We start from the raw sequence: 27,295 nt of genomic DNA on the forward strand, positions 1-27,295 counted from the left end.
CAAAGGACCACTCATAAGGCACAATCTTGAATCGAGAATGCTTGGTGTCTAAAGGGGACCAAAATCTAGGTCAAAGGCCCCTCAGAATGGTACTTGTCGCTAGTAAAGTAGAACCATGGTATTTGTCATGTTGGGGTACTAATCAAAAGTAGCGAAGACTCACGGTGTTCCACACAAGATGGTACTACTCACAAGTAATGAACGTCGCACAGGTAACGCAGACCCATGGTGTTCTCACACAATGGCGCCATTCATAGTCAACGCAAACCGATGGGGTTCCCCACCTAGGTGCACTAACAACGGGCGCAGGTATTCCCGTGGTGTTCCTCACACAGTGGGTACTAATCACAGGAAACGCAGACCCACGGTATCGCTCATATAGTGGTACGACTCACAGGCAGCGCCCAGACCCGTGGTGTTGGTCACGTGGGTACGACTAGCGGGTACTGGAAACCCACAGGCGAACCACACTCTGCTGCTACTAAGCACAAAACTATTTCGTACCTAATATAGTGGTACTACTCGCAAGTAAAGGCCACCCATGGTGTTCCCCGCGTGATGGTACTAATCAAAAGTAGTTTCATGGTTCTAAGGTAATCATCCCTTGGTCGCTCCTTTTAGTCGCCTCTCACGACAGGCAGGGGATACCGTGGGTGTATTTTTCGTCTGCGTCCCCCACCCACAGGGGGTAGAGAGAGAGAAAAAGAAGAAAGAAGGGATCCGTCACTTCGAAAAATGAAGTAACGGACGAAGAAAGGCAAGGGCCACGAAGGGCGTGAAGATGAAAGACTCCCTAGGCCTCGAATGCTCTAATACCGTCGGGGTCGGAAAAGAACAAGAGTTGACCAAGGGAGGTCGGACAGGATAGACAAAAGTGAGGAGCCTGGCACAAGTAAGTGGAAGCAATGCCAAGACTCAGCTAAGGGCCCCGTGGTCGCTAATCCACACTCCCAAGTTGAGAGCCCCTTTTAGTCGCCTCTTACGACAGGCAGGGGATACCGCGGGTGTATTCTACATGTGCGTCCCCCACCCGCAGGGGGTAGTGTGTTTGGTCCGCGAGAGGTATTTTATTTCCCTCAAGTCCGCCGGCAAGCCGGTTAGGACCTCCCTATCCGCCACCTGGGAGTTTTACCTCTCCCCCTGCTACGCCAGCGTAGTAGGTTCGTGGGGGGCGTTGTTGCTTCGCCGGCAGCCTCCTCCTCGGTGGTAGTCGATGCGTTCTCCTCCACAAGACCAGATTTCGCCGTGTCATCAGTATCCTCTCCTCCAGGTGGACCCGTGGCAGTACCAGGCTTAGTCTGTATGCGCAGGGGTTGGGTGACTCGCCGCAATCCTGATGCCTCAATCTTGACATAGGATTGGTCTTTAGAAAGTGGACACCATGGCCCAGCTGCTTATCGACGCGACGGGACCAACCCACTTAGTTGTGAGACATGCGTAAAACCCTCCAATCTTATTAATGAATGGGTTGTTAAGTCAAAGTACTTGTTGGCCAGGTATGAAGATTCAGTTCTCTTCGAAATCTTCAGCCTTGGTTAGGGTAAGTGATCTCTTCTCGGAAAAGCTTGCTTCTCCTTGGTGATCTGCTGCTTATGCCGCCACTCTGCTAGGAAAATAGCTGCATCATCTTGACCAGAAGAGGGTGATGGACGAATCTCCCAGTCCCCGGTGCCGTATAGCTGTCGAAGAAGGAACAGTTCCGCTGGCGAATAGCCAGTGATATGCCTGATGCGTCATCGCAGGGCAAAGAGTGTCTGCAGTATGTGACGGTCCCACAGTCGATTACCCTTCTCTATTAGGTGGACCCTTAGCATCCTTTTTAGCTCCTGGTTCCGTCGTTCCGTTGGACTGGCCATTGGGTTGTAGACAGGGGTAGTCCAGTGCTCCACATCCCATTTTGTCATCATATGCTGCCACTTCCTTAACGTGAACTGACTCCCGTTGTCTGATAGAATGCACCGTGGATAACCGTAGCGGCTGAATACTTCATCCTGTAGAAGACTGGTGATAAGTCCCGTCGTGGCTTCCGGTATCTGAAAGGCTTCAATCCATTTTGTGAAGAGGTCGGTGATTACTAGGAATCCTGTTTTACCCCTTGGTGTTCTAGGGTAAAGACCCATCAAGTCCAGGGCTTGTAGCACCCTTTCACATAGTCCAGGATGTCTTTCCGCGCGTTGACCCCGAAGATTCTTCGTCCGATAGACTGATATGTCTCTTCACCTCCTGGATGTCCGACTTCTGTGCTGTCGTGGAACTTCTCGAAGATGTCCGTCGTGTGCTTTCCAGGGATCACCAGTACTGTACATTAAGAGTCCTCCGTCAACCGGGAAGTTCTTGTAGCACATTTTGAATTCCCTCGGGAGGAGTCGACTATCGGTATTCTGTCTTCTAATCCACTGCGTCATGGTCCTACAGGGCTTGTCTTGTTCTTGCCATTGCTTGATTACTACCAGATCAAGTTCCATCTTGATGATCATAAGAATAGGTTCATTGGGTTCGCTCTGGTATTTTTGTGGAAACCCCGTCTGGAAGATGGTGCTTTTAGCTTCAAGTTCCATCGCTGGGTACCTAGATAAACTGCCTGCTCCTCTGTTCGTCGACCCTTGGACTTGACACACATCAAAAACAAATTCTGCGATTAACAGAGCCCATCGCATCAGTTTAGACTTTGAGCCAAAGACCCAGTCAAAACATTCAAGAGCTGCGTTATCGGTGCACATCTGGAACTTTCTTCCCTCCAAGTAGGATCTCAATTTGCCCATGGCCCACACCACGGCTAAGGCCTCCTTCTCGGCAGTACAGTAGCGTTGTTCGGTGGGAGATAGCTTTCTGCTGGCATACTCGATGATGTCCCTTCCACAGTCACTCCCCTTTTGGAATAACGCTGCTCCTAAGCCGGAGTCGCTGACGTCGGTCTGCAGGTACATCTTCCGTTGAAGGCCAGGATGGGCTAGACTGGAAGCGTTATATATCGCAGCCTTAATGCCTTGGAAGCCTGCATCTTCCTTGCTGGTCCAGCGGAATGGGCGTTTGTTAAAGAGTAGATCGGTGAGAAGTATTGCCTTTTCTTCAAAGTGTGACACGAAGCTGCTATACCATTCACACAAGCCAAGGAACTGACGTACTTAACACTTGGTCCGCGGGCGTTCAGCTTCTTGGATAGTTCGATTCTTCTCCGGTTGCCTTTCTAAACTCTCAAGATGTTAGGACATGGCCAAGATATTCTACGCGGGACTGGGCGAAGTAGCACTTCTCCATTTGGCAAGTCAGTCCACGAATTACCAATCGTTCCAGCACGTTCTTCAGATGTACAGAGTGTTCTTGAAAATTCTTGCTTTGGATTAAGATGTCAAGATACACCAGGCAGAAATCTCCAATATATCCTAACAATACCTTATCCATCAGTCGCTTGAAGGTTGCAAGAGCATTCTTCAGTCCAAAATACATTACTCTAAACTGGTACAATCGTCTCGGTTTCATGAAGGCGGTCAGTGGCCTAGAACTTTCCTCGACCTCCACTTGCCAGTATCCGGAGTTAAGATCCAGTGTGCTGAAAATCCTAGATCCACTTACTTGTTTCAGTGAGTCTCTCAGGTCAGGCATGAGGTAGGCGTCACTGACGGTCTTCTCGTTCAACTTGCGGCAGTCCAACCCAACAGGATGTAGAGGGTTCGATAGATGTTGCCCTTCCATCTCTTGAACCTTCGGAGTGACGAATATGTGCATATCCGCGGTGATTGGATATGGGCGTTGCTTGATGGGTGAGGAAGTGCGCCATTTAATGGTGCGCGTTACAATGGTAATCAGTCCTATTTTATTGGTGATGATTTCCAGAAAGTCCTTGAAGGCATGTCTCAGCTCCACTTCTTCACTTGGTTGGAGATGCGTTAACTGGATATCTCCCAGGTCTATGTCGACTTCCACTTCATTGCGGGTCCGGAGATTTCTATCGTGCCAGGCGACCCTCAGACTTCTGTCTTTTCCCAAAAAGACTTCATGAGCTGCATAGTCTAGGATCACCTTGTATTCTAACACAAAATCGTGACCTAATATGATGTCGGGTATTAGGTTGCGAATCACCGAGACGTTATCTACAATCAGCAGGTCCATGTATTTAGCGGTTAGGTTAGCCTGCCCTTGGATGGAATAGGTTACTCCGTCCGCTGCTCCCAACAGTCCCATGTACGAATGAGTGGCTTGCTTGGCTGTCGAGTATGGCTGAAAAATTCTCGTTGCCTAGCTGGTCGAGGTTTGTCTGTTCTGCTCACAATCTGACCAATCCCTTTCCTACTTGTCCAGGGCTGCTTGTGTGTCGGGTCCTGAGGCGCATTCCTGTTCCCGGTTCCATCCCCCCCTCAATCCAGAATGGGCCGGACCTAGTTTTTTCGACGCCAAAGTTGGGCACTTGTTCTTCAGGTGTCCCGTTCTTCCACACTGGTAGCATTTCCTAACCAAGCTGGTCTCTTCAGTGGCTTTACACTTGTGTTCTTCCAACTGGGCGATGATTCGACGCAGAAGATCAAAGGATCTCGGTTGCGATACCTTCACTATGGGTCTAATTTTATCGTGGAGTAGCTCTACGATGTCTGGTAGGATATCGTTCTCGTTTCCTTCAGGATACAGCCTCTTGAAGAGCTGGTACTTCTGGAGGACGAACGCGCTAGCTCTTATGCCGGTGGGTTGCGCATCAGTCAGTAACTTCCTTTTCACAGAGCCCTTCAAGTTATTCCACCAAGTAGCGGCTTGCCCTCTTAACTGCGATGTGACGAATTGAACGAAGATGTCCTCCGGTAGATTAGTCCTTGCTAGTAGTCTGACTGATCCCTCGATGAAGCTAGTCGGGTTCTCTTCCAGTCTCCCGTGGAATTCCGGAAGGCTCTCCTTAATCACCTTCGGGTCTAGGTTTGAGGGGTTTGAAGGTGTGGTCATAGGTTTTGTTCGAAGTAATCTATCTTCTACCGCGTGAAGGATGGTCTATCTCATATTCTCAACATCTCGTTTGATGGTCGAAATCCGGTTTTCTAACGTTCCTCCAATGGCAGAAATACGGTTCCCAAAAATTCCCTCGCCGGGCTGAGTGGCTCAGACGGTTGAGGCGCTGGCCTTCTGATCCCAACTTGGCAGGTTCGATCCTGGCTCAGTCCGGTGGTATTAGAAGGTGCTCAAATACGTCAGCCTCGTGTCGGTAGATTTACTGGCACGTAAAAGAACTCCTGCGGGACTAAATTCCGGCACCTCCGAAAACCGTAAAAAAGTAGTTGGTGGGACGTAAAGCAAGTAACATTATTATTATTATAATTATTAAAAATTCCCTCGATGGTAGAAATTCTCCCCTCAATCGGTTGTTTTATGTCGGAAACTTGGATTTTCACCTCCTTGAGGTTCCAGATGTCCCTTTCCAGCTACCTTACCCTACTATCGATCTGCTCAACCAGCCCCAGTTTTGAAAATGTCCGATATCTGCTGCGTTAATTGGTGACGTCGCAAATATCGGAATTGATCTGCGAAATGTTATCATCTACGGTTGAAATGTTTGATTCTAGGCACTGTTCTACTATGTAAACCTGCGTGTACAATTGAGATACCTGTCTGGTTAAATGTTGTCATTTACTTTCGAAATGTTGTCGGAAATCTGTTCCGTTAAGGCGGAGTTAACGTCTGGCTTTAGAAAGAAATTTTCTTGTGAGGCACAACTGGTGGGATTTCAGCAGGACATATCAGATCAATTGGATTCAGGAGGCCAGTTAGATTGCATAGCCATAGATCTTTCCAAAGCCTTTGATAGAGTGGAACATGGAATATTATTAAAGAAATTGGAGGGAATAGGATTGGACATAAGGGTTACACGTTGGGTAAAAACATTTCTAAATTCAAGGGTTCAGAAAGTCAAAGTAGGAATTAACGTATCGCAGGAAGAGAAAGTTTGGAAGGGAATTGCACAGGGTAGTATAATCGGTCCGTTACTTTTCTTAATATACGTAAATGATTTAGGGAACAATATAACATCAAAAATAAGATTGTATGCAGATGACATAATTGTTTATAGGGAAATAAATACCATTGAGGATTGTTCAGAATTACAAAGGGACCTTGAGAGTATCCAACAATGGGTTGAAGAGAATAACATGAAGGTTAATGGAGGCAAATCAACTGTTACAACATTTACAAACAGGAGTTTTAAAACTGAATTTGAATATACTTTGGATGGGGTAGTTATCCCAAAAGATGGCAAGTGCAAATACTTAGGTGTCAGATTTGAAAGTAATTTGCACTGGAAGGGTCATGTGGATGACATTGTTGGGAAAGCATACAGATCGTTACATGTCATAATGAGGCTACTTAAAGGACGCAACAAAGAATTAAAAGAGAAAAGTTACTTAAGTATGGTTCGTTCATTATTGGAATATGCAAACAGTGTTTGGGATCCTCACCAAGAATACCTAATAAAAGAAATAGATAGTGTGCAGAGGAAAGCAGCAAGATTTGTAACAGGGGATTTCAGGAGAAAGAGTAGAGTGTCAGAAATGTTAAAGAAACTAGGGTGGGAAACTTTAAGTAAGAGAAGGGAGAAAACTAGACTTATAGGTTTATATAGAGCCTATGCAGGAGAAGCAGCATGGGGAGATATCTGTGAGAGGCTTCAATTGGAAAATAATTATATCGGCAGGACTGACCACAAATATAAAATTAGAAGGAATTTTAGCAGAAGCGATTGGGGTAAATTTTCTTTCATTGGGAAGGGTGTGAAGGAGTGGAACAGTTTACCAGGTGTAGTGTTTGATCCTTTTCCAAAATCTGTACAGATATTCAAGAAGAGAATAAACAGCAACAGAGAAAATAAATGAAGTGTTAGAGGGCATTCGACCAGTGCAGGTTATTGTAAATTTTAAAAATGTGTGTGAATAAATTAATTCCATCCCCTGGTCTAAGGAGTTTGGACAGCCAAAGTAGGGGACTGCCTGTAGGGGTGAAGTACAGTGGGGACTTCGAGGGCCCTGGGACCGCTACGGTAGCTGTGAAGGCCCTTCAGGAACTCTGAAAAGTGGTGGTAAAAGGGGCTCTGGTTAAGACGCAGCAGGTCGTTATGCTACTTAGGTTCCAGAATGGGTAAAGAAAAGAAAAAGTAAATAAATGCAATGTAAATTTTAATCTTATACCAGTTGTACAGTATCATTTGAAGTAATTCCACATACTGTATATCAGATGACAATATTTGTAAGTAGTACAGGAGATATTATAAGTAGAATTTTGTAAACAATGTAAATTTATTAAGGATGAGCTGTGTGTTTAATAGAAAAAATTGTTTGCGTAAATGATATAATATTGTACTATAGGAAAATTTTATTCTATTGTTAATTTAATATTTAGTGCTTGACAATAATGTATTTTAGTGTACCATTTGCCACCGAGGTAAACACCTCATTTGCAAATAAAGAGATTTTGATTTTGATTTGATTTTGACCTTTTACTGCCATTCGTCCGAAGATTTCATTTTGCGAGTACGTGTTGAAGTTGTTTCGCAGACATTTTCCACTATCACTTTCATTTTATTCTGATTTCCACTTACACTCATATTCACTATTTGGTAAAAGCAGTAACAAACCCACACCCGTAGCACGGGAAGTAAAGAAAACAAACAGGACAAGGGTCGTAATACAAACGATCTAACTTAACAAGTTCTTGAATACCAAATAGTAGACTTCATTCAACAGCAGGCCACACTTTTCCACCTAATAAGAGACGAGTGACGGGGAAGAAAACCAGAAGCCGTTTTAAGAAGACATAAACACTTCATAAACATTTCAACAGGAGCATTTTACCAAAAATCGCCAAGTTTTTAACAGCAAGTGATTTTATTGGAAAAGCTCTCAGGACTTATAGTGAACCTAAGACATTTTAGTCCAATAAGTGTTTTTAATATTAAGTTTAATGTCCAACTAACAACCGCCCTCAATGCACTCCCCCCCTCCCACCTGAACGTTTTCTAGTAATACCTGTTTTTAATGTTTTAATGTAAATTAAGAGATTGATTTTATGCTATTTTTACCTAAGCTACATGTAAAACAGCTGATGATGATTGCTAAGCAATCGAAACATGTTCTGTGATTACTAATGTCTTTATAAATAGCCCAAGGCTAAAAAAGAGAAAGTATCGATTAGGTGGAACCTTTTATCATTGATTGGATTCTCATATCTTCTCGAGTCTCCACTAACCTATGTACAAATGAATATAACGTTCTGTAAAACTTGAGTGACAAAGGTACTCACTTAACTACATTGTAGTAAACTACACAAATACATTTATTAGTAGACTAGGATATTATGTAAATGTATTTTTCTTTACAGGTGTAGATACAGAGCAGTGTTGGAGAGGAGAGCATTGGGAAATAAGAGTTGACACTAATTTTATATTGTAACAAGTTGAATGATTTAATACTTTTTATTTCTTTTGTTTTTGTTTGAACATAGTTTAAATTTAGTCTTGTTTAAACAGTGTGGCATACTTAAAGTTCTCAAATTAATGAACGGTAGTGACAAGAAAGTTATTATTTTTAATTTCCAAGAAATTACGTTGTCTGTGGTGTTTAATATTGGTAATTTTTGTACAAGATTGATAGTGATCTCAGAGGGACAGATTTGGAGATTTTGATAACAATTGGTTAATATTTTTGTACCAGAGGTACACCATCCCCGACCAGTTAAATGTGCGCCTTCTATAAGGCCATCTATGTAAACAAACGTGAACTGGTGTACTACAAGACACTTTGGTATTCAACTGTTAGATGTCTCTACTATTGCTTTAACTGCTCCCTCTAGAAGGACAAAGTCCAATTATTTTATAAAGGAATGTTTATTTTTGCAGTAGGCAAACCTTAGGTTTTGAGGATTGTTTTGTTTATGTATCAAAGTTGTGAACACTTCAGCTGGTTCCTTCTTCAATAGTAATCAACCTACCAGAAAAATGTAAATATTTTTTCTAGCCGATTAAATCTGTGGGTGTGTACAGGAGTCCAACCCATCAGTAAAGGGTTCTGGAAGCTTCTCCTTAGAAATAATACAAAAGCTGGGCACTTTAGGGCCTTATTGTCTGAACTGCACCAGTGTGAACTGATACGAAAGAGGCCTGCGTGAGGAAGGCCCAGAGGCTCAAGGTAATGGCAGAATTTTCATAAACATGTGATAGGTCCTGCAGATAGTTTGAGGGGAAGGTTTTAAACTCTTTTATTTAATGTAAATTTCTAAATTTGGTGGTTTAAATGTAGAATTTTTGGCAAGTCTGAGGACTCTGTCCTATTCCCTACTGGGAAATATGTAATGTAAGGGAACAAAGAAATATTACCCTCAGTTGGTTCCCATTCAACTTGGCATGGAGTGACTAAAGTTTCTAAATCTATAAATTTCTTAATACTGTACTTATTTGGCATTAACATTTCTCATTTTGTCACCCCGGTGTAGTATAGGGCTAGCCTCCGTATCTTTGGGCCAAAAGCCCACTTAGGATTTTAACTATTTCTAGAAGGAGTGCAGGTGTTTCGCCTCCTTGCATTTTGTTTATGGCCGGTTACAACTCACTTTTTCTTTTGTCATTAAGGCCATTTATTATGGGCAACCATGCTTCTCTTTATTCAGTAAGTGTTTCTGGTGTTAGTTCCCTTTGGGAACAGTAAATTATATAAATGTTGAGCAATAGATAAGCCCCCAACAGGGCAACTGTATGTTAAATACTGTAATGGAGGACAACCAATAGGGTGTCAGATGGAATTTATGTGTACCATAAGAAATTGATGCCTCTGCGAGTCTGGACTATATTTGAATCGTTTTTTTTTTGAAACGACACATGTCAAGATTTTGCCACAATTGAGTTAAGGCAAGTAATACAGTCTTTAAGTATAGATCTATCGTTTTCTGCAGAAACTACACACGTCACTGCATTGCTTTATCTGGTAGCTCTGCCTGGGAAATAATAGTTTGTTGGAGAAACAGCACTTGTCACTGTCACTGTATGTTTTAGGTGGATATCTCCAAACTAAGATTTATTGACATGTGCTGTTTCAAAAAAAAAAAAAAAAAAAACGATTCATTTGGAGCGCAGACTCCCCTGTAGTGTAAATGATAGGAGCAAATTGTGCTCTTGTAAATTTTGTACCTGCCAACAGCAATTCAGCTCTTTTCTGTGTAAATTAACATTTGCAATTCTCTCAAGTTTTGTACCTGATATCCTGACTTCTAAATCCACTATATTGTTAAGGCTGACGAACTCGTATGGTTGTTATTCATTCAGATTTTTTATTTCTACACTTTTAAACTTAGAAAAAAAGGAAAGTATTAACATTTCAAAATGTGTGGTGTTAAGTTCTGCTCTAGTTAATTCCTTGTCCACCCATTCACTCCAGGCGCCTCTTATCTCTCTGTGATCCACGGAAACCCCGGACCAATTGTAATAGTGTCATGGACGCTTAAATTGTATAAATGATATTGAGGTAGAATTCATTATTCATAGATGTAACAAGTCCAAAATATTTTGATGTTTTGTACCACTGAAGAAGAGAGCATTTGGTGCTCTCGAAACATGTATGGCTGATAGTAAAATAAAATAAATGGTTAAGTATTGACAAGGCAGAGTAAGTGTTGTATGTTGAAGGTAAGATTAAGTTGAAGACAATACGCACATAATTAATTGACCACTATGGTTAAAATAATTAATTCCTCGCAACATGAGCGAAACTTGCCAGCATCGTTCTGACAGACACTTCTTTTCTTTATTCTTTGATAAGCTTCTGGACTGAAAATGGCATCTAATATTGGCATGACAATTAATGGCATTGAGGTGTAACAAGAGTGATGTAAGAGGAGGAAATTAAAGGAATGGTTGTGGAACCTGTGCAGGATTGTCCTGGTCAACATTCTTTTGTTCCCAGTCACTGTTAGTATCAATATCATCACTATCGCTTGATTATGTACAGTCACATTCCGCACAGGTAAATCACTGTCTGAGGTGAAATCGGCACTTAACTTGTCACTAAGATCGGAATCACTGTCCAAGAAGTCTGAGAGGTTACCAATTGACTTGACAGTCATTAGATATATAGCTGTTTATTTTCACTGTCATCATCTAATTGGGTTTATTTGTGTTGATTTCCGTTGTTGGTGTATTTTTTCAATATGCTAGATTTTAGAATTTGGGATTTTTGACACCCCTGAAGATATTTTTAGAACAAACAAAATGTGTTTCTTGGTTTTTGTACTGTATTACATAAGTGTGCCTTTCCATGTTCATTTTTTCTCCATTTCAAAGTGTGTGGCACTAGGAATAATCAAATTTTCCAACTTTGATTTTTTGAATAAATTATTTTAAATAATTAAGTGGGGTATAATTTCCTAATGATCAAAAAATGATCCTGAATTTAGATGACTATGTTTTGCACTTCCTGATTAAGATTCACTTTCATACCTTTAAAAACAGAGGAGTAGTTACTTTTTTATCCCTTTCTGAAAGCCTACATTTTCCATTAAAACAGCCTGGCACTGTAAGACCTCACCTTTACAGTATCGCCTGCACTTATTTTTCATCCCATAGAAATTATGGGTATGGACAGTAGCGTGTTAATAATAAAGCAAACTTGTAGATTTAAGCAACTTTTGATAATATGATCATAGCCATGGGAACTCCGGATTTATGTGAAATCTCAACAATGAATTTAAAAAATTCCACATACACTGGTTGAGATTTAAAAAAAAAGGCCATCTTGTAAAGAAGCTGGTGACAATGTCACATCCATCACACCCCTGTTGTAAATAATTAAAAGTAAACAACAGTACACAGATATCGTGATGTTCCATTTAATTTCCAAATCAGCTCTGTTACATACATATGTACATCACATATAAGACAAAACTTATATTTAATTACAACATAAATGGAAGCTTTTAAAATATCTGTACATAGTCCACTTCACTGAAAAATGGATAAATCTGAAAATTGTCACAGGACAAAAAATATTATAAAAATAAAATATATTTAGGATAGACCAGTTTCTGACAAACATAGAATACCATGTGAATAATGAGTCACAAAATAGACCTCAATACTTCGGCATTCTCCTCGTGGCAGCACAACTAGACGCTGTTCCTATCAGCAAGTCCGCAAATGACAAGAACTTATTCACACTGTTATCTTCTTTTTACTGAAACATAGTTATGGAAAGGTTAACAAATGGAATAAATTCACAACTTTATTTTTTCTACAAATTTCTTGAAGAGTTATGTTCCCCAAATGGTGAGGTGTATAACTCTGGCAGAAATTATGTTAACTTTTAAGCAAGATATACAGCCACATTATTCCAATTTGAAAAGGAAAGAACAAATCAAACACACACGTTTGATAACAAGAAGAAAGAAAACAACATGCTTCAGTCTCCAATATCAAGTATTTCATATGGGGATCAATTTAATTAATAACACTATACATCAAGGTATTTTTGGAACAGAGGCAAAAAACATCTTTTTCATTAATGAAGCCAAACAATTTCTCCATTTGCTGCAGTCAATGCTAGTTTGTGATAATGTACTTAAGTTTGAAAGACGTTCTGTTGATGTGTTATTACACTAAACAAAGTTTTCTAACTGACATTTAGATTTGATGCAGCTACAACTCTACTAATGTTTCTCAATTCAGGTTGAATCCTGAAATAATATTACTAGAAAAACACCACACAATATCTTTCTTTCTTTAATTCCCCTCCCTTACTAACTTTGTAAGCTGCTTTCTAAATTAGTGGTTTGTAAATGTGTTTATTTTAGTGTCTGATTCGGAACAGACCAACTTGTCCTAAAACAAAGAATTTGTCACAAGTGCTGCTCGCTCTGCCAGTAAGTCACATGTCTTGGTGATAGTTCATGATCTCCTCACCAGATGTGCTGGAACTTAATGCCTAGATACCATTCTCTTAGAGGATGGTTAGTAGTGTCGTGCACTGTTCGAACTTGAGACGGGTAACCAAGACAGAACATCATGTGCCTTGCTGCATATGCAACCAGTATCACGCATGAGAGGAGCGTGTAATCTAAAATGTCCGAGTATGCTCCGATTCGTTCGCCACGTCATGCTCGAAGCGAAGCTTGCTGACTAGAGAGGATGGTCTTGCTTGCTCTACTGACGTTGCAAGCAATGTGGTTTTTCCAGATATAGGGAATCCCTTGTTTACATAGAGCAAAGCCCGGAAATTCGGAGGTATAAAAGGGTGAAGAAATGGTTGAGTTACCCGTTAGTTTTGAGCTGAAAATCACCATGCTACGCGAATGAACGGACAGCGTTATGGCTAAAATTCAAAGCAGTGAATATAAAGTAATCAAAAGAGATGTGCTCAATTCTGATGTTTGGAAGAAGTTCCTACTTGTGGTCACTGCAGATAGTCAGTAGACAGGGTATGTTTCCAGTGAAATGTGCAATGCACTGTTAACATATAAATCAGATACAACTCGTTTTAAAAAACACGTTTGCAAATTTAATGCTGGCTTTTCTCGACAAGTATTGCCCGGCATTACAAAGTAAACCATAACTAACGCGTGTGTTTTCATGTGTGCCAAAGATTTCTGACAGTTTAACACTGTTGCCGGAGAAGGCTTTAAAGAATTAGGGCAAGAACTGATTAATATCGGTGCTAAGGCAGATGAAATACGAAGCGAAATAATGCCGCTGATTATTTCTGGCATGCACGACAAATGTTGCTCGGCTACTGTTGTTATGTGAACTGACCAATACAACCAAACCCATTATCTGACGCTGACTACGCAGCATATAGACAGACATTGGAAGCTGATCAGTAATGTGCATTTTACTACAAAATATCCAAATACAAAGAAAACAAGTACAAGTACAATTGAGGAAGTTTACGAAAGAATGTCCGAGTTAAACATTTCTCAATGTGATTATAAAGACATGATTTTTGTAACAGATCAGGGTTCAAACATAAAGAAAGCTTTCGAAGAACATAGACGTCTGCATTGCGCTGCTGACTGTATAAATACAGCACTTGCGCACGTATTCGATGAAACGAGATTTCTTGTGGAAGATGCTCCAGTATCTGCAAACACAATAAATGCCGCAAAAGCAGTAGTGAGGTATCTGAAAAAAAAAAGTGTTCTTGCTGCCCAGCTTCATACAACGGTACAGCAAGAAGTAATGACGAAGTGGAATAGTCTCTAGACGATGTTACAGCCTGTTTTTAAGCAGTATGATCAAATTGTTGCTCTGTTGCGAAATCATAATGCCTTCCAAAAGGTAGATGGCTTCAGTTATGAGGTTGCAGAAGAGATGGTATCTTTTCTTGAACCATTCGAAGAAGCTATTTGCTTTACGTCGCACCGACACAGATATGTCTTACGGTGACGATGGGAGAGGAAAGGCCTATGAATTGGAAGGAAGCGGCCGTGGCCTTAATTAAGGTACATCCCCGGCATTTGCCTGGTGTGAAAATGGAAACCACGGAAAACCATCTTCAGGGCTGCCGACAGTGGGGCTCGAACTCACTATCTCCCGATTACTGGATACTGCCCGCACTTAAGCGACTGCAGCTATCGAGCTCGGTATTCAAAGAAGCAACCGATGATCTGGAACATGACACAGCACCAATAATTCACTTAGTACTCTTGTAGTTTTATAAACTGCGGCAGCACTGCTCATTCAGTGAATCAGACAGTGAGGTATTTGCTAATGATTGACTTCTTCATTTTCTGCCACTTAAGTAATATGCATATAGTCATTACATTAATATTATGTTGAACCTTGACTTTACTTTCAGGAAATCCGTAAAATAAAAATCGGAGCTCACAACCTATTCCTAGTTCGGAGCTAGAATTTGTGCATTAGCCATAGAAAACCTTAAGCAAAGAAGACTTTTTAAATTACTTTTGAGGTTTATATTTAACTTTATATGTTATAATGACTTTATTGAACAGTTGATATAAAATGTCTTTGGGACAGTTAGCAGTGAAATATATAGCTTATGCATTAATAATGTGTATTTAGTTTCCGTATAAAAGCAGCAAAGTATGCTAGCCAGGAGGAATACACCCGTTAGCACGTGAAATTCGGTAACAATTTCTCCGACAGGAGCGATTTTTACTACAGTATTTTCCAGTATTGCTTACCTATATATACGAGGCCGCCCGAGTTCAGCATAATGTAGAATCCCAGTCTAAAAATACGAGTTTTAACTATTGTCAGTTACATGCCCAGTCATAAGTCCGCCATTGAGGCAAAAGTGAATGTTTCGATAGATAAAGGTGCGCGAGACAAACAGCAGAGTACGGCTAAGCAAAAACGAGGGGAAGCGAGCACTTCTACCTGTGCCTGAGACAGCGCGTGAAGGAGCGAGTATGAAGGGGCAAGTTCGAACGAACATAGCTCGCCTCGCCTGTGAGAAGCGAGGTTCGGTCATAGCCATACTCGCCAAATATGAACCGAGCATACAGCGTGTTTTGCACGACACTAATGGCTAGTAACATGACCTGAGTAATAAGGAGGAGGTCCAGGTTGGGAAGAAATAGAGTTAGAAATGGTTGTGGAAGCAAGGAGAAATTGAAGGAACTTACAAAGAAATTGAATCTAGTGATAAAGTCAGCTAAGAAAAACATGACAGCAAGCAAATTAGCAATCATACAAATTTTAGTGGAAAATGGAAGGATATGCTTAAGTACTTTTAGGCAGAAACATGTTCCAAGAAGGGCTTTCCAGGAATATATATACAATATATAATAATCATCATCATCATCAATGTCCCACTCCAGTCTCCCGGGTGTGGTTAACAAGCCTCCTCCACTCCTTTCAGTCCTTCCACTTTTCCTGCTCCATTACTTCCGCCATATCCAATCCAGCTTCTCTAATGTACTTCCAAATCTGATCCACCCGCCTTCTTCTCGGTCTTCCAGCTGGTCTCTTTCCCTTAACTTCTCTTTCCAATTCCATTCTTTTTACATGTCCAAACCATCTCAGTCTTGCTTTCTGCATGTTCTGCACTAACGGTTCTATATTGAGCTTTTCTCTGATTTTAATACGTATTTTGAATTCTACCTCTTCTTGTCTTTTTAACCGATGTTCTTAAAAATTTCATTTCTACTTCTCGGATCTTACTATCTTGTCTCTTATTAGTTACCAGCGTTTCTATCTGTATGTTACAATTGGTATGAAATAAAACAATGTTAAGTTCGTTCTCTTGGGTTCTTCATCATCCCATAAAAGCTTTCTGACTTGATGATAAAATGTTGTATCTTTACTTAGTCTGTTATTAATTTCAGGGTTGATTTCATTACTTCCATTAATAATGCTACCAGATATGTAAACTGTTCAACATTCTCTAATCATTCTCCATCTATGTTCACTTAGCTTCTCTTTTTCTCTTTTCCACAGTGCATGACTACAGTTTTCTTTTTACTAATTACCATTCCAAACTCCTTCAGATTTTCATTCCAAACGTCCAGTCCCCTTTGTACTTCCTTTTCCCCCTTTCTCCAAATTACCACATCATCTGCAAATACCAAAGCATTCACTTCATCACTACTGATACTCTTGTTTTACACGTTTTACGATTTCATCCATCAATATAATAAACAATAATGGCGACAGTGTACTTCCTTTTTTGAGACCTTTCTTTGTATAAAATGTTCTCAGAGTCATCACTCCCCACTTGTACACTGCTTTTACTCTCATGATCATTTTTATCTTGTTAATTAATGATTTTGGTACATTCCTTTTTTGTAGGCATTCCCAAACATGTTTTCTCTTAACTGTATCATAAGCTTTTCCAAAATCCAAAAATACCAAGATGATTCCCTTGTTCTTTTCCAGATGGTTTTCCATTATTGTTCGCACTGTAAATATCAAGTCTATTGTTGATCTATTTGGTCTAAAGCCATATTGTTCTTCCTCTAACTGTGTTTCTATTATATCCCTCAGTCTTTTGTGTATGACTTTCTCCATTATTTATAGCCCATTGATAATAGGGTTATACCTCTATAATTTTCACAATATCTTCCTATTTCCTTTCTTGAACAATGGTACAATGCTTCCTTGTTGCCAATCTTCAGATATCCTTTCAGCCTTCCATATGGCATTGAGGGCTCGGTATAGCCATTGTAGTCCACTGCCTCCAACTGCCTTAATCATATCAGCATTGAATTCGTCTTTTCCATTTGCTTTACCTTCGGTCACTGCTTCCACTGCCCTTTCAAGTTCCAACCATGTTATTGGGTTCTCTTCTTTTTCTCCATCTATTTCCATTTTCGTATCTCCTTCTTCCCCTGAGCAGTCATCCTCATTATAAAGTTTTTCAAAATACTTTGCCATCACCTTCTGAAGACCCTTTTCGTCATGTACTTTGGATTCATCTTCTCTCTCTAACGCCTTGATTTTTTTCTTGAATTATTCTTTTCGATTTTATTACTCTGTGTAATAGTTTCCGATTTCCTCGACTATCTTGTTCAATTTTGTTGGTAAACTCTCCCCAACATTTCTCCTCTTCCTTTTGTAGTTTCAATCTTTTGCATTCCACATGTAACCTTTCTATCTTATTCTCATCCCTCTGATGCATTTTTTGCTTTTCTTTATCCATTTCTTTCTTCACTTTGTTCCTTTCTTTTATTTCTTTTATTATTTTGTCTGTCCACCACCGTGTCTCCTTTCCCTTAACCTTTGCTTTAGTTTTTCCGCATACTTCAATTGCTGCTTCCACAAATGTTTTACATTGTCCCACTCTTCTTCTCCACTTCGTATTTCCGTGTTAGGCAACTTCCTTTTTACACAATCTTGGAATGCCATTCTTTTATCCTCCTCCTCCAATTCCAAAATCCTGATCTTTGGTTTCTTCTTCAATACAATTTTAGGGATTTTTACTTGTTTTAATTCCACAATAATCTATAATCCGCCTCCATACTTCAAGATGGCGGCGTGCATGCCGGTGGTTACAAGTGTTCTCCGTGCATTAATTATAGTATTGTTGGTAAAAAGTGTCGTGACCTACGCGAAAAGTGTAACAGTGAATTCGGATAAGTCTTGTGGTGATTTGAAGAAGATTCATGTACTGGAAAAACTGTTGGTAAGTGAAAAATGTTCTCTTAAGTGTCTCACTTGGTGTGGCAGTGAAAGTCTCGGGCTGCTGGCAGTAGGGCGGCCGCGTCGTGATGGGGAAGGCAGAGTTGTCAGACTTCCGATCGCTGGGCGGCCACTGTGGTGCCTTACTCTCGCGTTAATTGGAGATATTGAATTGAACCCTGGACCCCAGCATTGTGCAGTATGTGAATACAGTGGACGTCGTAACCAATTTGTGAACTGTAACAGTTGTCCGTCAAGTAGTCACAGGACATGTGCACAAATTTCTACATCAGAATACAGGAAATTAAAGAAGGGGGGAAGAACGTGGACTTGCTGGCAATGCGAAATGCCGCCACTAACGAACTCTTTCTTTTCCAATACCAGTGACTCTCTAAATAGCTACAACTGTAAATATGTAAATAATAATCTAACTCTCTTTGCATTTAACGCACGCAGCATTTTACGTCCAGGCAGAAAAGAATATATTCTCGCTTCGCTCTCCAGCCTAGATCCCTCTATTGTGTGTATCAGTGAAACATGGCTTTCAGACACAATTAATGACTCAGAAGTGCTACCAGATTCTTTTGACTTGTTCCGTAAGGACCGGACCCTAACCACAGGAGGCGGAGTACTTATTGCTGCAAAACCAGAGTGTAATCCAACTAGGCGTCCCGAGTTGGAGACAACAGCTGAAGCCGTGTGGGTGGAAATTACGTACGGTAATAATAAATTTCTAATCGGATCAATGTATCGTACACCGAAGTCCTCGCAAACGATGAACGATGCATTGCTCTCCTCCCTGGAGCGTGTTCAACAAGTGCAGAATAATTACGACGCAGTTCACATTGCCGGTGATTTCAATCTGGAAATTACTTGGTCTAGAAATGCCGCCCCAGTACCAAACAATCCTCTTGCAAATAATTTTCTCTCCACCTTCTATGACATTTTTCTCCATCAATTAGTGTTCGAAGCGACTCGTATTTCTCAGAATTCCCGTTCCACAGTAGACCTGTTCCTTACTAACTCTCCACAATCAGTCCAGTCCCTGGACGTAATACCAGGATTTGGTGATCACCAAGCTATAATTACAACTTTGACCAACAGAAAACCCTCCCCAATACTCCACTCCAGAACAAGATATAATTTTTTCCGCACTAACTGGAACGATCTTCCCTTTCTCCTATCAAAAAATCTTCCTATTCTCCTCACGACCTTCACCAGCGATATAAATATCAACGAGATCTGGGAAAAATGGAAAAAAGTATTTTTTGAATGTGTCGATTAAATTGTGCCGAAAGTTTCCATCTCTAATAAGCGTAAAACGCCGTGGATCACTAAAAAGATAACATCGGGTATTCGAAAGAGAAATTGTTTATACAGGAAATGGAAGGAAAACTCAACTGACAGTAGGTGGGAGAAGTACAGACTGGGTAGGAACAAACTCAAATCATTAATCCGTGATGCCTACAGTTCATATATCCACAGCCTTAGTTCCAATAGTAAAGAGCTATGGGCTTTCTTCAGAAACAAAAGCGGCAACAGTGCTCCATCCGTTTTCAAGTACAACGGACTATCAGTTTTCTCTCCCCAAGGGTGTGAAGGAGTGGAACAATTTACCAGGGGTAGTGTTTGATCCTTTTCCAAAATCTGTACAGATATTCAAGAAGAGAATAAACAGCAACAGAGAAAATAAATGAAGTGTTAGAGGGCATTCGACCAGTGCAGGTTATTGTAAATAAAAAAATGTGTGTGAATAAATTAATTCCATCCCCTGGTCTAAGGACTTTGGACAGTCAAAGTAGGGGACTGCCTGTAGGGGTGAAGTACAGTGGGGACTTCGAGGGCCCTGGGACCGCTACGGTAGCTGTGAAGGCCCTTCAGGAACTCTGAAAAGTGGTGGCAAAAGGGCTCTGGTTAAGACGCAGCAGGTCGTTATGCTACTTAGGTTCCAGAACGGGTAAAAAATAAATAAATACAATGTAAATATTAATCTTATACCAGTTGTATAGGATCATTTGAAGTAATTCCACACACTGTATATCAGTTGACTATATTTGTAAGTAGTACAGGATATATTATAAGTAGAATTTTGTAAACAATATAAATTTATTAAGGATGAGCTGTGTGTTTAATAGAAAACATTGTTAGCATAAATTGTATAATATTGTATTATAGGAAAATTTTCTTCTCTTCTTAATTTAATATTTAGTGCTTGACAATAATGTATTTTAGTGTACCATTTGCCACCGAGGTAGACACCTCATTTGCAAATAAAGAGATTTTGATTTGAAATAGCAGACACATTTAACAGTAAATCCAAAAATAACTTCACCATGGCTGACAAGGATGAAGACATGTACAAGCAGCCTTCTATCAAACCAGTTATTAATTTTGCAAACCTGTCTAATATAACCAGAAAGAATGCTTTCCCAAAGCTTACATACAATGCATGTCAAACTGACTGGCCTGTAATTTTCAGCATTATGTCTATCACCCTTTCCTTTATATACAAGGGCTACTATAGCAACTCTCCATTCATTTGGTAAAGTTCCTTCACGCAAACAAGAATCAAATAAGTACTTCAAATATGGTACTTTTTTTTTTGCTAGGGGCTTTACGTCGCACCGACACAGATAGGTCTTATGGCGACGATGGGATAGGAAAGGCCAAGGAGTTGGAAGGAAGCGGCCGTGGCCTTAATTAAGGTACAGCCCCAGCATTTGCCTGGTGTGAAAATGGGAAACCACGGAAAACCATCTTCAGGGCTGCCGATAGTGGGATTCGAACCTACTATCTCCCGGATGCAAGCTCACAGCCGCGCGCCTCTACGCGCACGCCAACTCGCCCGGTTGATATGGTACTATATTCCAACCCATTGTCTTTAGTATATCCCCCGAAATCTTATCAATTCTAGCTGCTTTTCTAGTTTTCAACTTTTGTATCTTACTGTAATTGTCATTGCTGTCATAGGTAAATTTTAATACTTCTTTAGTATTAGGACATTATCCTTGTAACCAACAATTTTTACATACTGCTGGCTGAATATTTCTGCCTTTTGAAGATCCTCGCATACACACTCCCATACCACACCACAGTAATAATGCATTTCTTCCGGTCGCGACAAACAAAAGTATCCACTTAATGATAATGCATGTTCTTTCAACAATGCCAGTGCACACTGGAAATTTTCCAAAGTATGAAGTTGACTCGTAATAAAATACGTGGAACGCAGGAAACATAACCTCAATGTCAAACTAAAACGTGCGTGGAAGTTGCTATGCAATGAAAAAAGGCAAATCGACCGTACTGTCCGAAACCACCTATGTGTTTTAATTAATCCACCTATTCAATACTTTTATTTTTACTTTTAGTGGTTACATAAATAGACTAAGTTAAATGGGACATGTTTCGCCCTCAATTAAGGGCATCTTCAGCCTAAAGACAATCATCAAAAGTACAACTAATATAAAAAGTGGAAGCTAAAAGTTTAGCCAGTTATTAAAATGTACATATCTATTTTAGCTTCCATTTTTTATATTAGTTGTACTTTTGATAATTGTTTTTAGGCTGAAGATGCCCTTAATTGAGGGCGAAACATGTCCCATTTAATTTATAGTCTATTTATGTAACCACTATAAGTAAAAATAAAAGTATTGAAAGTGGATTAATTAAAACACCTTTATTATTGTTGAACTGTAAATTTTCAATACGGACCAGAAATGAGATTTATAACATGTAATACCACCTATGTGTCCGAAATCACCCCGTGTGACGGTACATAGAATTAAACTTCCGATCATTTATGTCTCATACATTTTTACTGTACCGGCTATGATAACAGAGATACGGTATTAATGAATTTTGATTTTTGATGCTAAGTCCACATCAACGCCGAACCACGAGAAAATAGGCGAGCAGAATTTAATGAAAATCAGTATGTAAAGTTTGGGAATAACATACTACAGTTTAGGCTATAAATAATATTTATTCACGCTGGATGAAATGGTAGATCAGGGGAAGATGCCTAAAATATATATTTTAAATACCTATGTTATTGGTCCAAGTGAAAAGTGTACCGGGCGGTACACCTCCACGCCACTAATTCAAATATTGCGCCAGTTGAAACTTCTCTACCGGAGAAAGCCTGAACTTTAACAAACTGTATTAACTCAACGGTTTCTCGGAAGATGTCGCTACTGTAAATTTGGTAATTTTTAAGTGTTCTGAACTGTGTCTATTTTGATTTGTGTTTGTTTGCTCCGTATCAAGAAGTCTGGACATTCTCTAACAGATGTCTCTACCAAAACTTTGATAACGCACTCTGGTGTAAAGGAATGAACTTTCTTGAAGAAATTTAGCAGTCATAAGTTTTGTTTTTACTAAATTTTGTTCTGTGGTTTGGGGGTTGGCAACATTTATCCTTTCTTTCCGCCTGTTTTGAATTTAACCAATAACTAATTTTTGTAATTAATTTCTGACCAATAGTGTCTTTCTTTCTCGATGTTGATGTGTAACTTTCAGCTATCCAATAAAAGCGAAAGGGTGTGTCTTCTCATTCCTGAAAGATCTCGAATGTTCCACGAGGGTATATAAACTGCTGATTTTCTTGTCTCGGGGCCACTTCAGTAACATCTCTCTTAGTGTGTGAATATGTAGCAGGGGGCGGGAAGCGCCTCTTTCTTCAAGCAGCAGTTCATCTACAAAGGTAATGGCCTGTTAACATCTTCATTTCTTGCTAGCTCAGCAGTTTAACTCTCGGGGAGGGTCCGAAACTTTTAGTATGTAACCTACCTTTTAAAAATGTAAATTCCTTGCTGTCTATGTAAAATCTATTAATTATAAAACTATAAATTACTGTAAAGCGGGGATAGAGAGTGCTTCACCCTCTCGAACTCCCCTTCATTTTTGAAAAGGAGGTGACTACGTTTTCATAACCGTTCTTCTCTTCTTTATGTAGTAAAGTTTTCTCATACGTGTCACCTCCCTAGCTTGGGATTAGCCCCTGTATGATCGGCCTAGCGCCACATAGGTTTTAGACAAAAACTTGGTGTAGGAGTGCAAGTTATCGCCTCCATTCATTTTGTATTTTGGGCCATTTACTTAACCCGTTTTGTTTTCCTTCCTGCGAAGGCCCAGTAGATTGGGTACTAGTTACCCCTGTTTTCTTGTGTGCCGTAAGGGCAGACAGAAATGAAGTTTGATGTAGCCTTTGATAGGCTTGTAAAATTGAGAGCGGGTCTGCTCTTTTTCTTAACATTGCAATTAGGAGCAAGTGCTCCTCGTACTCAGGGGTTTTCTGCCCTTCAGCAATTGTGGTTGTGAGCTGAGAGCTCAGGAATTAGACTTGGGGCTCGAAGCCCAAATCTTGTAACAAACTGTAATTTGTTAATTAGTTAATCTGCTACTTGGTACCTGTTATACTCTGTTAATTGTTGATTTTGAAAAGAAAATATAACCTTTGTTAAAGTTTTAAGTTAACTTTAATTCTATAGTTAAGACCTATTCCAGCCCGCACCTTCTTTCACCTCTAACTACCACGGATATCTCCGTAACAAAAAGTATTACATAACAAAAGTTATAGAGAATACATTTTCCAATTATTAATGTCACAGAGTTTTACCATACCGACTATGATAATAGAATTGACAAATTTAGTCTATATCAATGCCGAGCATTGCTAATATGGAAATACTGTTTAATTATGTTAACTGGTGATAGTTTTTGTCAGGATTGTCTTAAGGTGTAAAATTGCGTGGTCATCGGTCCGTAGTAACAAGAAAATTTGTAAAGAATAATATTTTTAAAATGAGAAAAAATCATAAAGGAATGATTGCTTGAAGGATAAAAGGAAGGACTCCCTTTACATTAGCTGCTCTAATATCCCAGAGTTGGAAGAAAACTAATTGTTTGTTAAGACCTACAATATCAAAAGCTCATAAAACTGATCAAAAATGACATTACATTGACCATTGTCGCGATGTGATTTCTCTCTTATACTGCCACTGATCTCAACATAATAAGTAACTTGAAAGTATTATACTGACGAGTAATATTTTAAGCTTTCAAGAATGGTAATGTTTATTAGTTATTCACTTTCTCCTGTTTTTATACAATCGAGTTTGCTACAACAAGTGCTCCAGACCTGGATGCAAATTTATGGATGTTTATAAGAAGAGCAAGAGTTCAACACTTTCTACAGTAAAGATTACAATGAGCAGACTGCATTCCTGAATGATTATGAGTATAAATGAACCCAGTAAGAGGAGATCTGGGAAATCAGATGCAACATGAAGCCATAAGGCATTGTTTTCTTATCATGTGGAAGTGGATGGTGATTTAATGCAAGTGTGCCAAAAAAATGTTGTGACACATATCACATACCTTTTAGCAGAGAACAAATTTTGCAAGGTAAAAAATGCGTGACCTTCTGAACCCACACACAGGGATTTTTATTATTCCTCACAAGGAAAAGATATGGTAAAACAAAGTCAGCCAGAGGAGGGCATATGCGTATCTGAAGACTGAAAAATAATTGTTACCCATTGTTTGTTCATTTCAGTACACTGTAAGCTTATTGTAAATCTTCCATCGTTATTTTGTGATTCCTGAAGTTTAAAACCCTGTTAAAATGTATGGCTTAAAATGCATTTTATGCTACATCCAACGTTCTTCCACACTCCTATTTGTACAGACTATAATAGAAACGTGTATCACATCCAAGCTTCTTCCACTGGAAAGCTGGCAAAAGTAACATTTATTCAATACATTAAAATGGAGAAAATAGAATGTGACCTGGAAGTACATATATTGTTTGGTTTGCAATACATGTTATCTTAATATTTTCTTAATATTTTCATTAACATATTTTATGTTTTCATACCCTAAAATTGTTTTTTTCTCCTCCTGAAAAATTGTTCAAGTGTTACATCAAACCTTATTCCATGGAGGTACTCAATTTAAGAATTTGTTTAAGCGGCAAGCCAAGTTGGTATCATCGGATGATGATGGTGGTTGTTCTTTCTTTTGTTTTGGGAGTCAAGTTTACATGGTTAAACTTACGGTAATTCATCTTATTGGCGGTGTGAAAACCTGGCATGCTACCCAGATTCATTTCTAGAGGTTAAATAGAAGCAGGGTAAGGCACTGAAGCAAATTTGGAGCCTTGTCAGCCTATGATCATCATCTTGGGAGAACGAGTTCTTCATGCTCAACAGAGTTCTTTATTTCGGTAAGTATTTTGCAGAGGGTGCCCAATTTTGTCACCTCTTTCGTTATTCATTCCGTCAGTGACATTTAATCCAAGTTACAAGAGTTGCAATAGAAGTAGAACAGTGTAGTCCATGATCCCTTACTGACAAATATATACGATGGCCATTTCGTTCGAGAGCAGGATACAGAATGTTTTGGACACTGCATTAATTATTTTAACCATAATGGTCATAATGTTAACAAATAGATTTAAGAACATAAAATATCTAAGGACTTGAATTTTCTAAAAAATCCTTTAATAAACAAAATAATTCCAAAACATCTGAAGTCAGTAGAGATAATTATTGCAAAACAATGAAAGTTTATCAAATATGGTTGAACAGTGAAATAAAATTCTTATATATAAAGAAAAACCATCTAAACCAAAGATCCCTAAAGAATTTTCAGGTTTAATATGGGACTGCATATAATGTAGTATAGAAGACAATGTACTTGATCCTGAAAAAAAGCAAGATATACTGGATAGGAAATCTGAATTCCTTAACAGTAAGTAAGAAGCAGAATGACCAGAAAATGACAACTTTACAATGCAAAAAATTAAATGTATGCTCCTAATTCAATACAAAACATATTCCATCATTAGATGGAGCAATAAAATTCAAACATGTTTCAGCTCATTCGAGCCATCTTCAGTGAAATAAGGGGAAGTAAAGGAAGAGATAAGGCATAAAGTTTGTAAAAAAAAAAAAAAAAATGTTCAAGATAATAGAACACAAGAATATAGAAGTGGTTGAGGTAAATAGGAAAATTAAAATACTGAAAGGGAAAATTGAACTCAACAATAACCGTGACCAAGGCAGACAAAGGAAATACATTAGTTCTACTGAATAAACAAGAGCTTACTGAACAAACTGAGGATTTTTAAAAAAATGGAAAGTTTGTATTAATTTAAAAAGTATGATTTAAGGCATAACAGACTAAATCATTCAATGTTCTAGAAGTATTTGAATAATATCTGAAGCTTTTTTTTTTCACTTCGGACACAATTTATTCCTATCCTCAGTCCTATTCAGTCCTATCCTAGACCTAGAGATACTCAGTTCACTACAGACCAAATAGTGGTCTCTATCATCGAAGAATCCCTGTAAAACCTGTACATTCATAACAGATTTCCTGAATTTTAAGTTGGTTAAGGTATAGTCTATTATGGATCTGGCTTTATTTTAGATTGCAAGGACACTAATAATATGGTACATGTGAGCCAAAAAGATAAAAGGGACCTTTTGTCACAGAAGTAACATTTTCAGTACAGGCAACATGAGTGGCTGAGGTCGAAAAAATAAGTATTTGGATTTTTGTGTACTATTACAACTAGTGATGAGAAATCTGGGAAAGAAGACAGGAGGGCAATGGATCAAAGAAATTCAAGAGGATCTCAAAACAGATGGACTCAAAATTACAGATGCAGAGAACAAGAATAAAATTACCACCCATTTTAAGAATTACAAATTTTCAACTGAAATGATGCACAGAAGGCATGTAGAGATTTCAGACGAATTAAGAACGTTGCGATCAGAACGAATGAGGAAGTACTGGGCAGATAAGAAGAATCTAACGTACAACCTTCAACGAAAAAGTGTAGATGGAAGACTCAAGTGGTCCAATGTGGCCAATAAAGTTAATAATAATAATAATAATAATAATAATAATAATAATAATAATAATAATAATAATAATAATAATAAGTTTGTTTCTTTCTCTGCCAGCTGATATCAATTTTAAAAGTGATCGGAACCGAAACAAACTCGATGATAATGTTAAAAGCAATCTATGTCGGCCTCCTGCAAAAGGACGTCTTGTCGTTATGGGGAAATAATATTGGCCTGACAAGTTGACCCTTTTCTACTGTGTTGGCCCTGATTCCGTACTCGTGCACGACAATGCCCGACCTCATGTAGCGCGCATCACCAGAGCTGTCTTGCGAGAACTGGACATTCA

At 39.2% G+C, this 27,295-nt stretch overlaps 1 protein-coding gene across 1 annotated transcript in view; it reads right to left on the reverse strand.

Moving 5' to 3' along the window:
- Positions 1 to 11,832: 11,832 nt before the first annotated feature.
- The window catches only part of dbo (Kelch-like protein diablo), a 351,633-nt gene continuing 336,170 nt past the window's right edge, over positions 11,833 to 27,295 (reverse strand). The window contains exon 12 of the mRNA XM_068227482.1: positions 11,833 to 12,185. Within this exon, the coding sequence (XP_068083583.1) occupies positions 12,164 to 12,185 (22 nt within the window). The 3' untranslated portion in view covers positions 11,833 to 12,163. The remainder of the gene's footprint in view (positions 12,186 to 27,295) is intronic.

Source organism: Anabrus simplex, chromosome 4 (assembly GCF_040414725.1).
Source record: "Anabrus simplex isolate iqAnaSimp1 chromosome 4, ASM4041472v1, whole genome shotgun sequence".
NCBI lineage: Eukaryota > Metazoa > Arthropoda > Insecta > Orthoptera > Tettigoniidae > Anabrus > Anabrus simplex.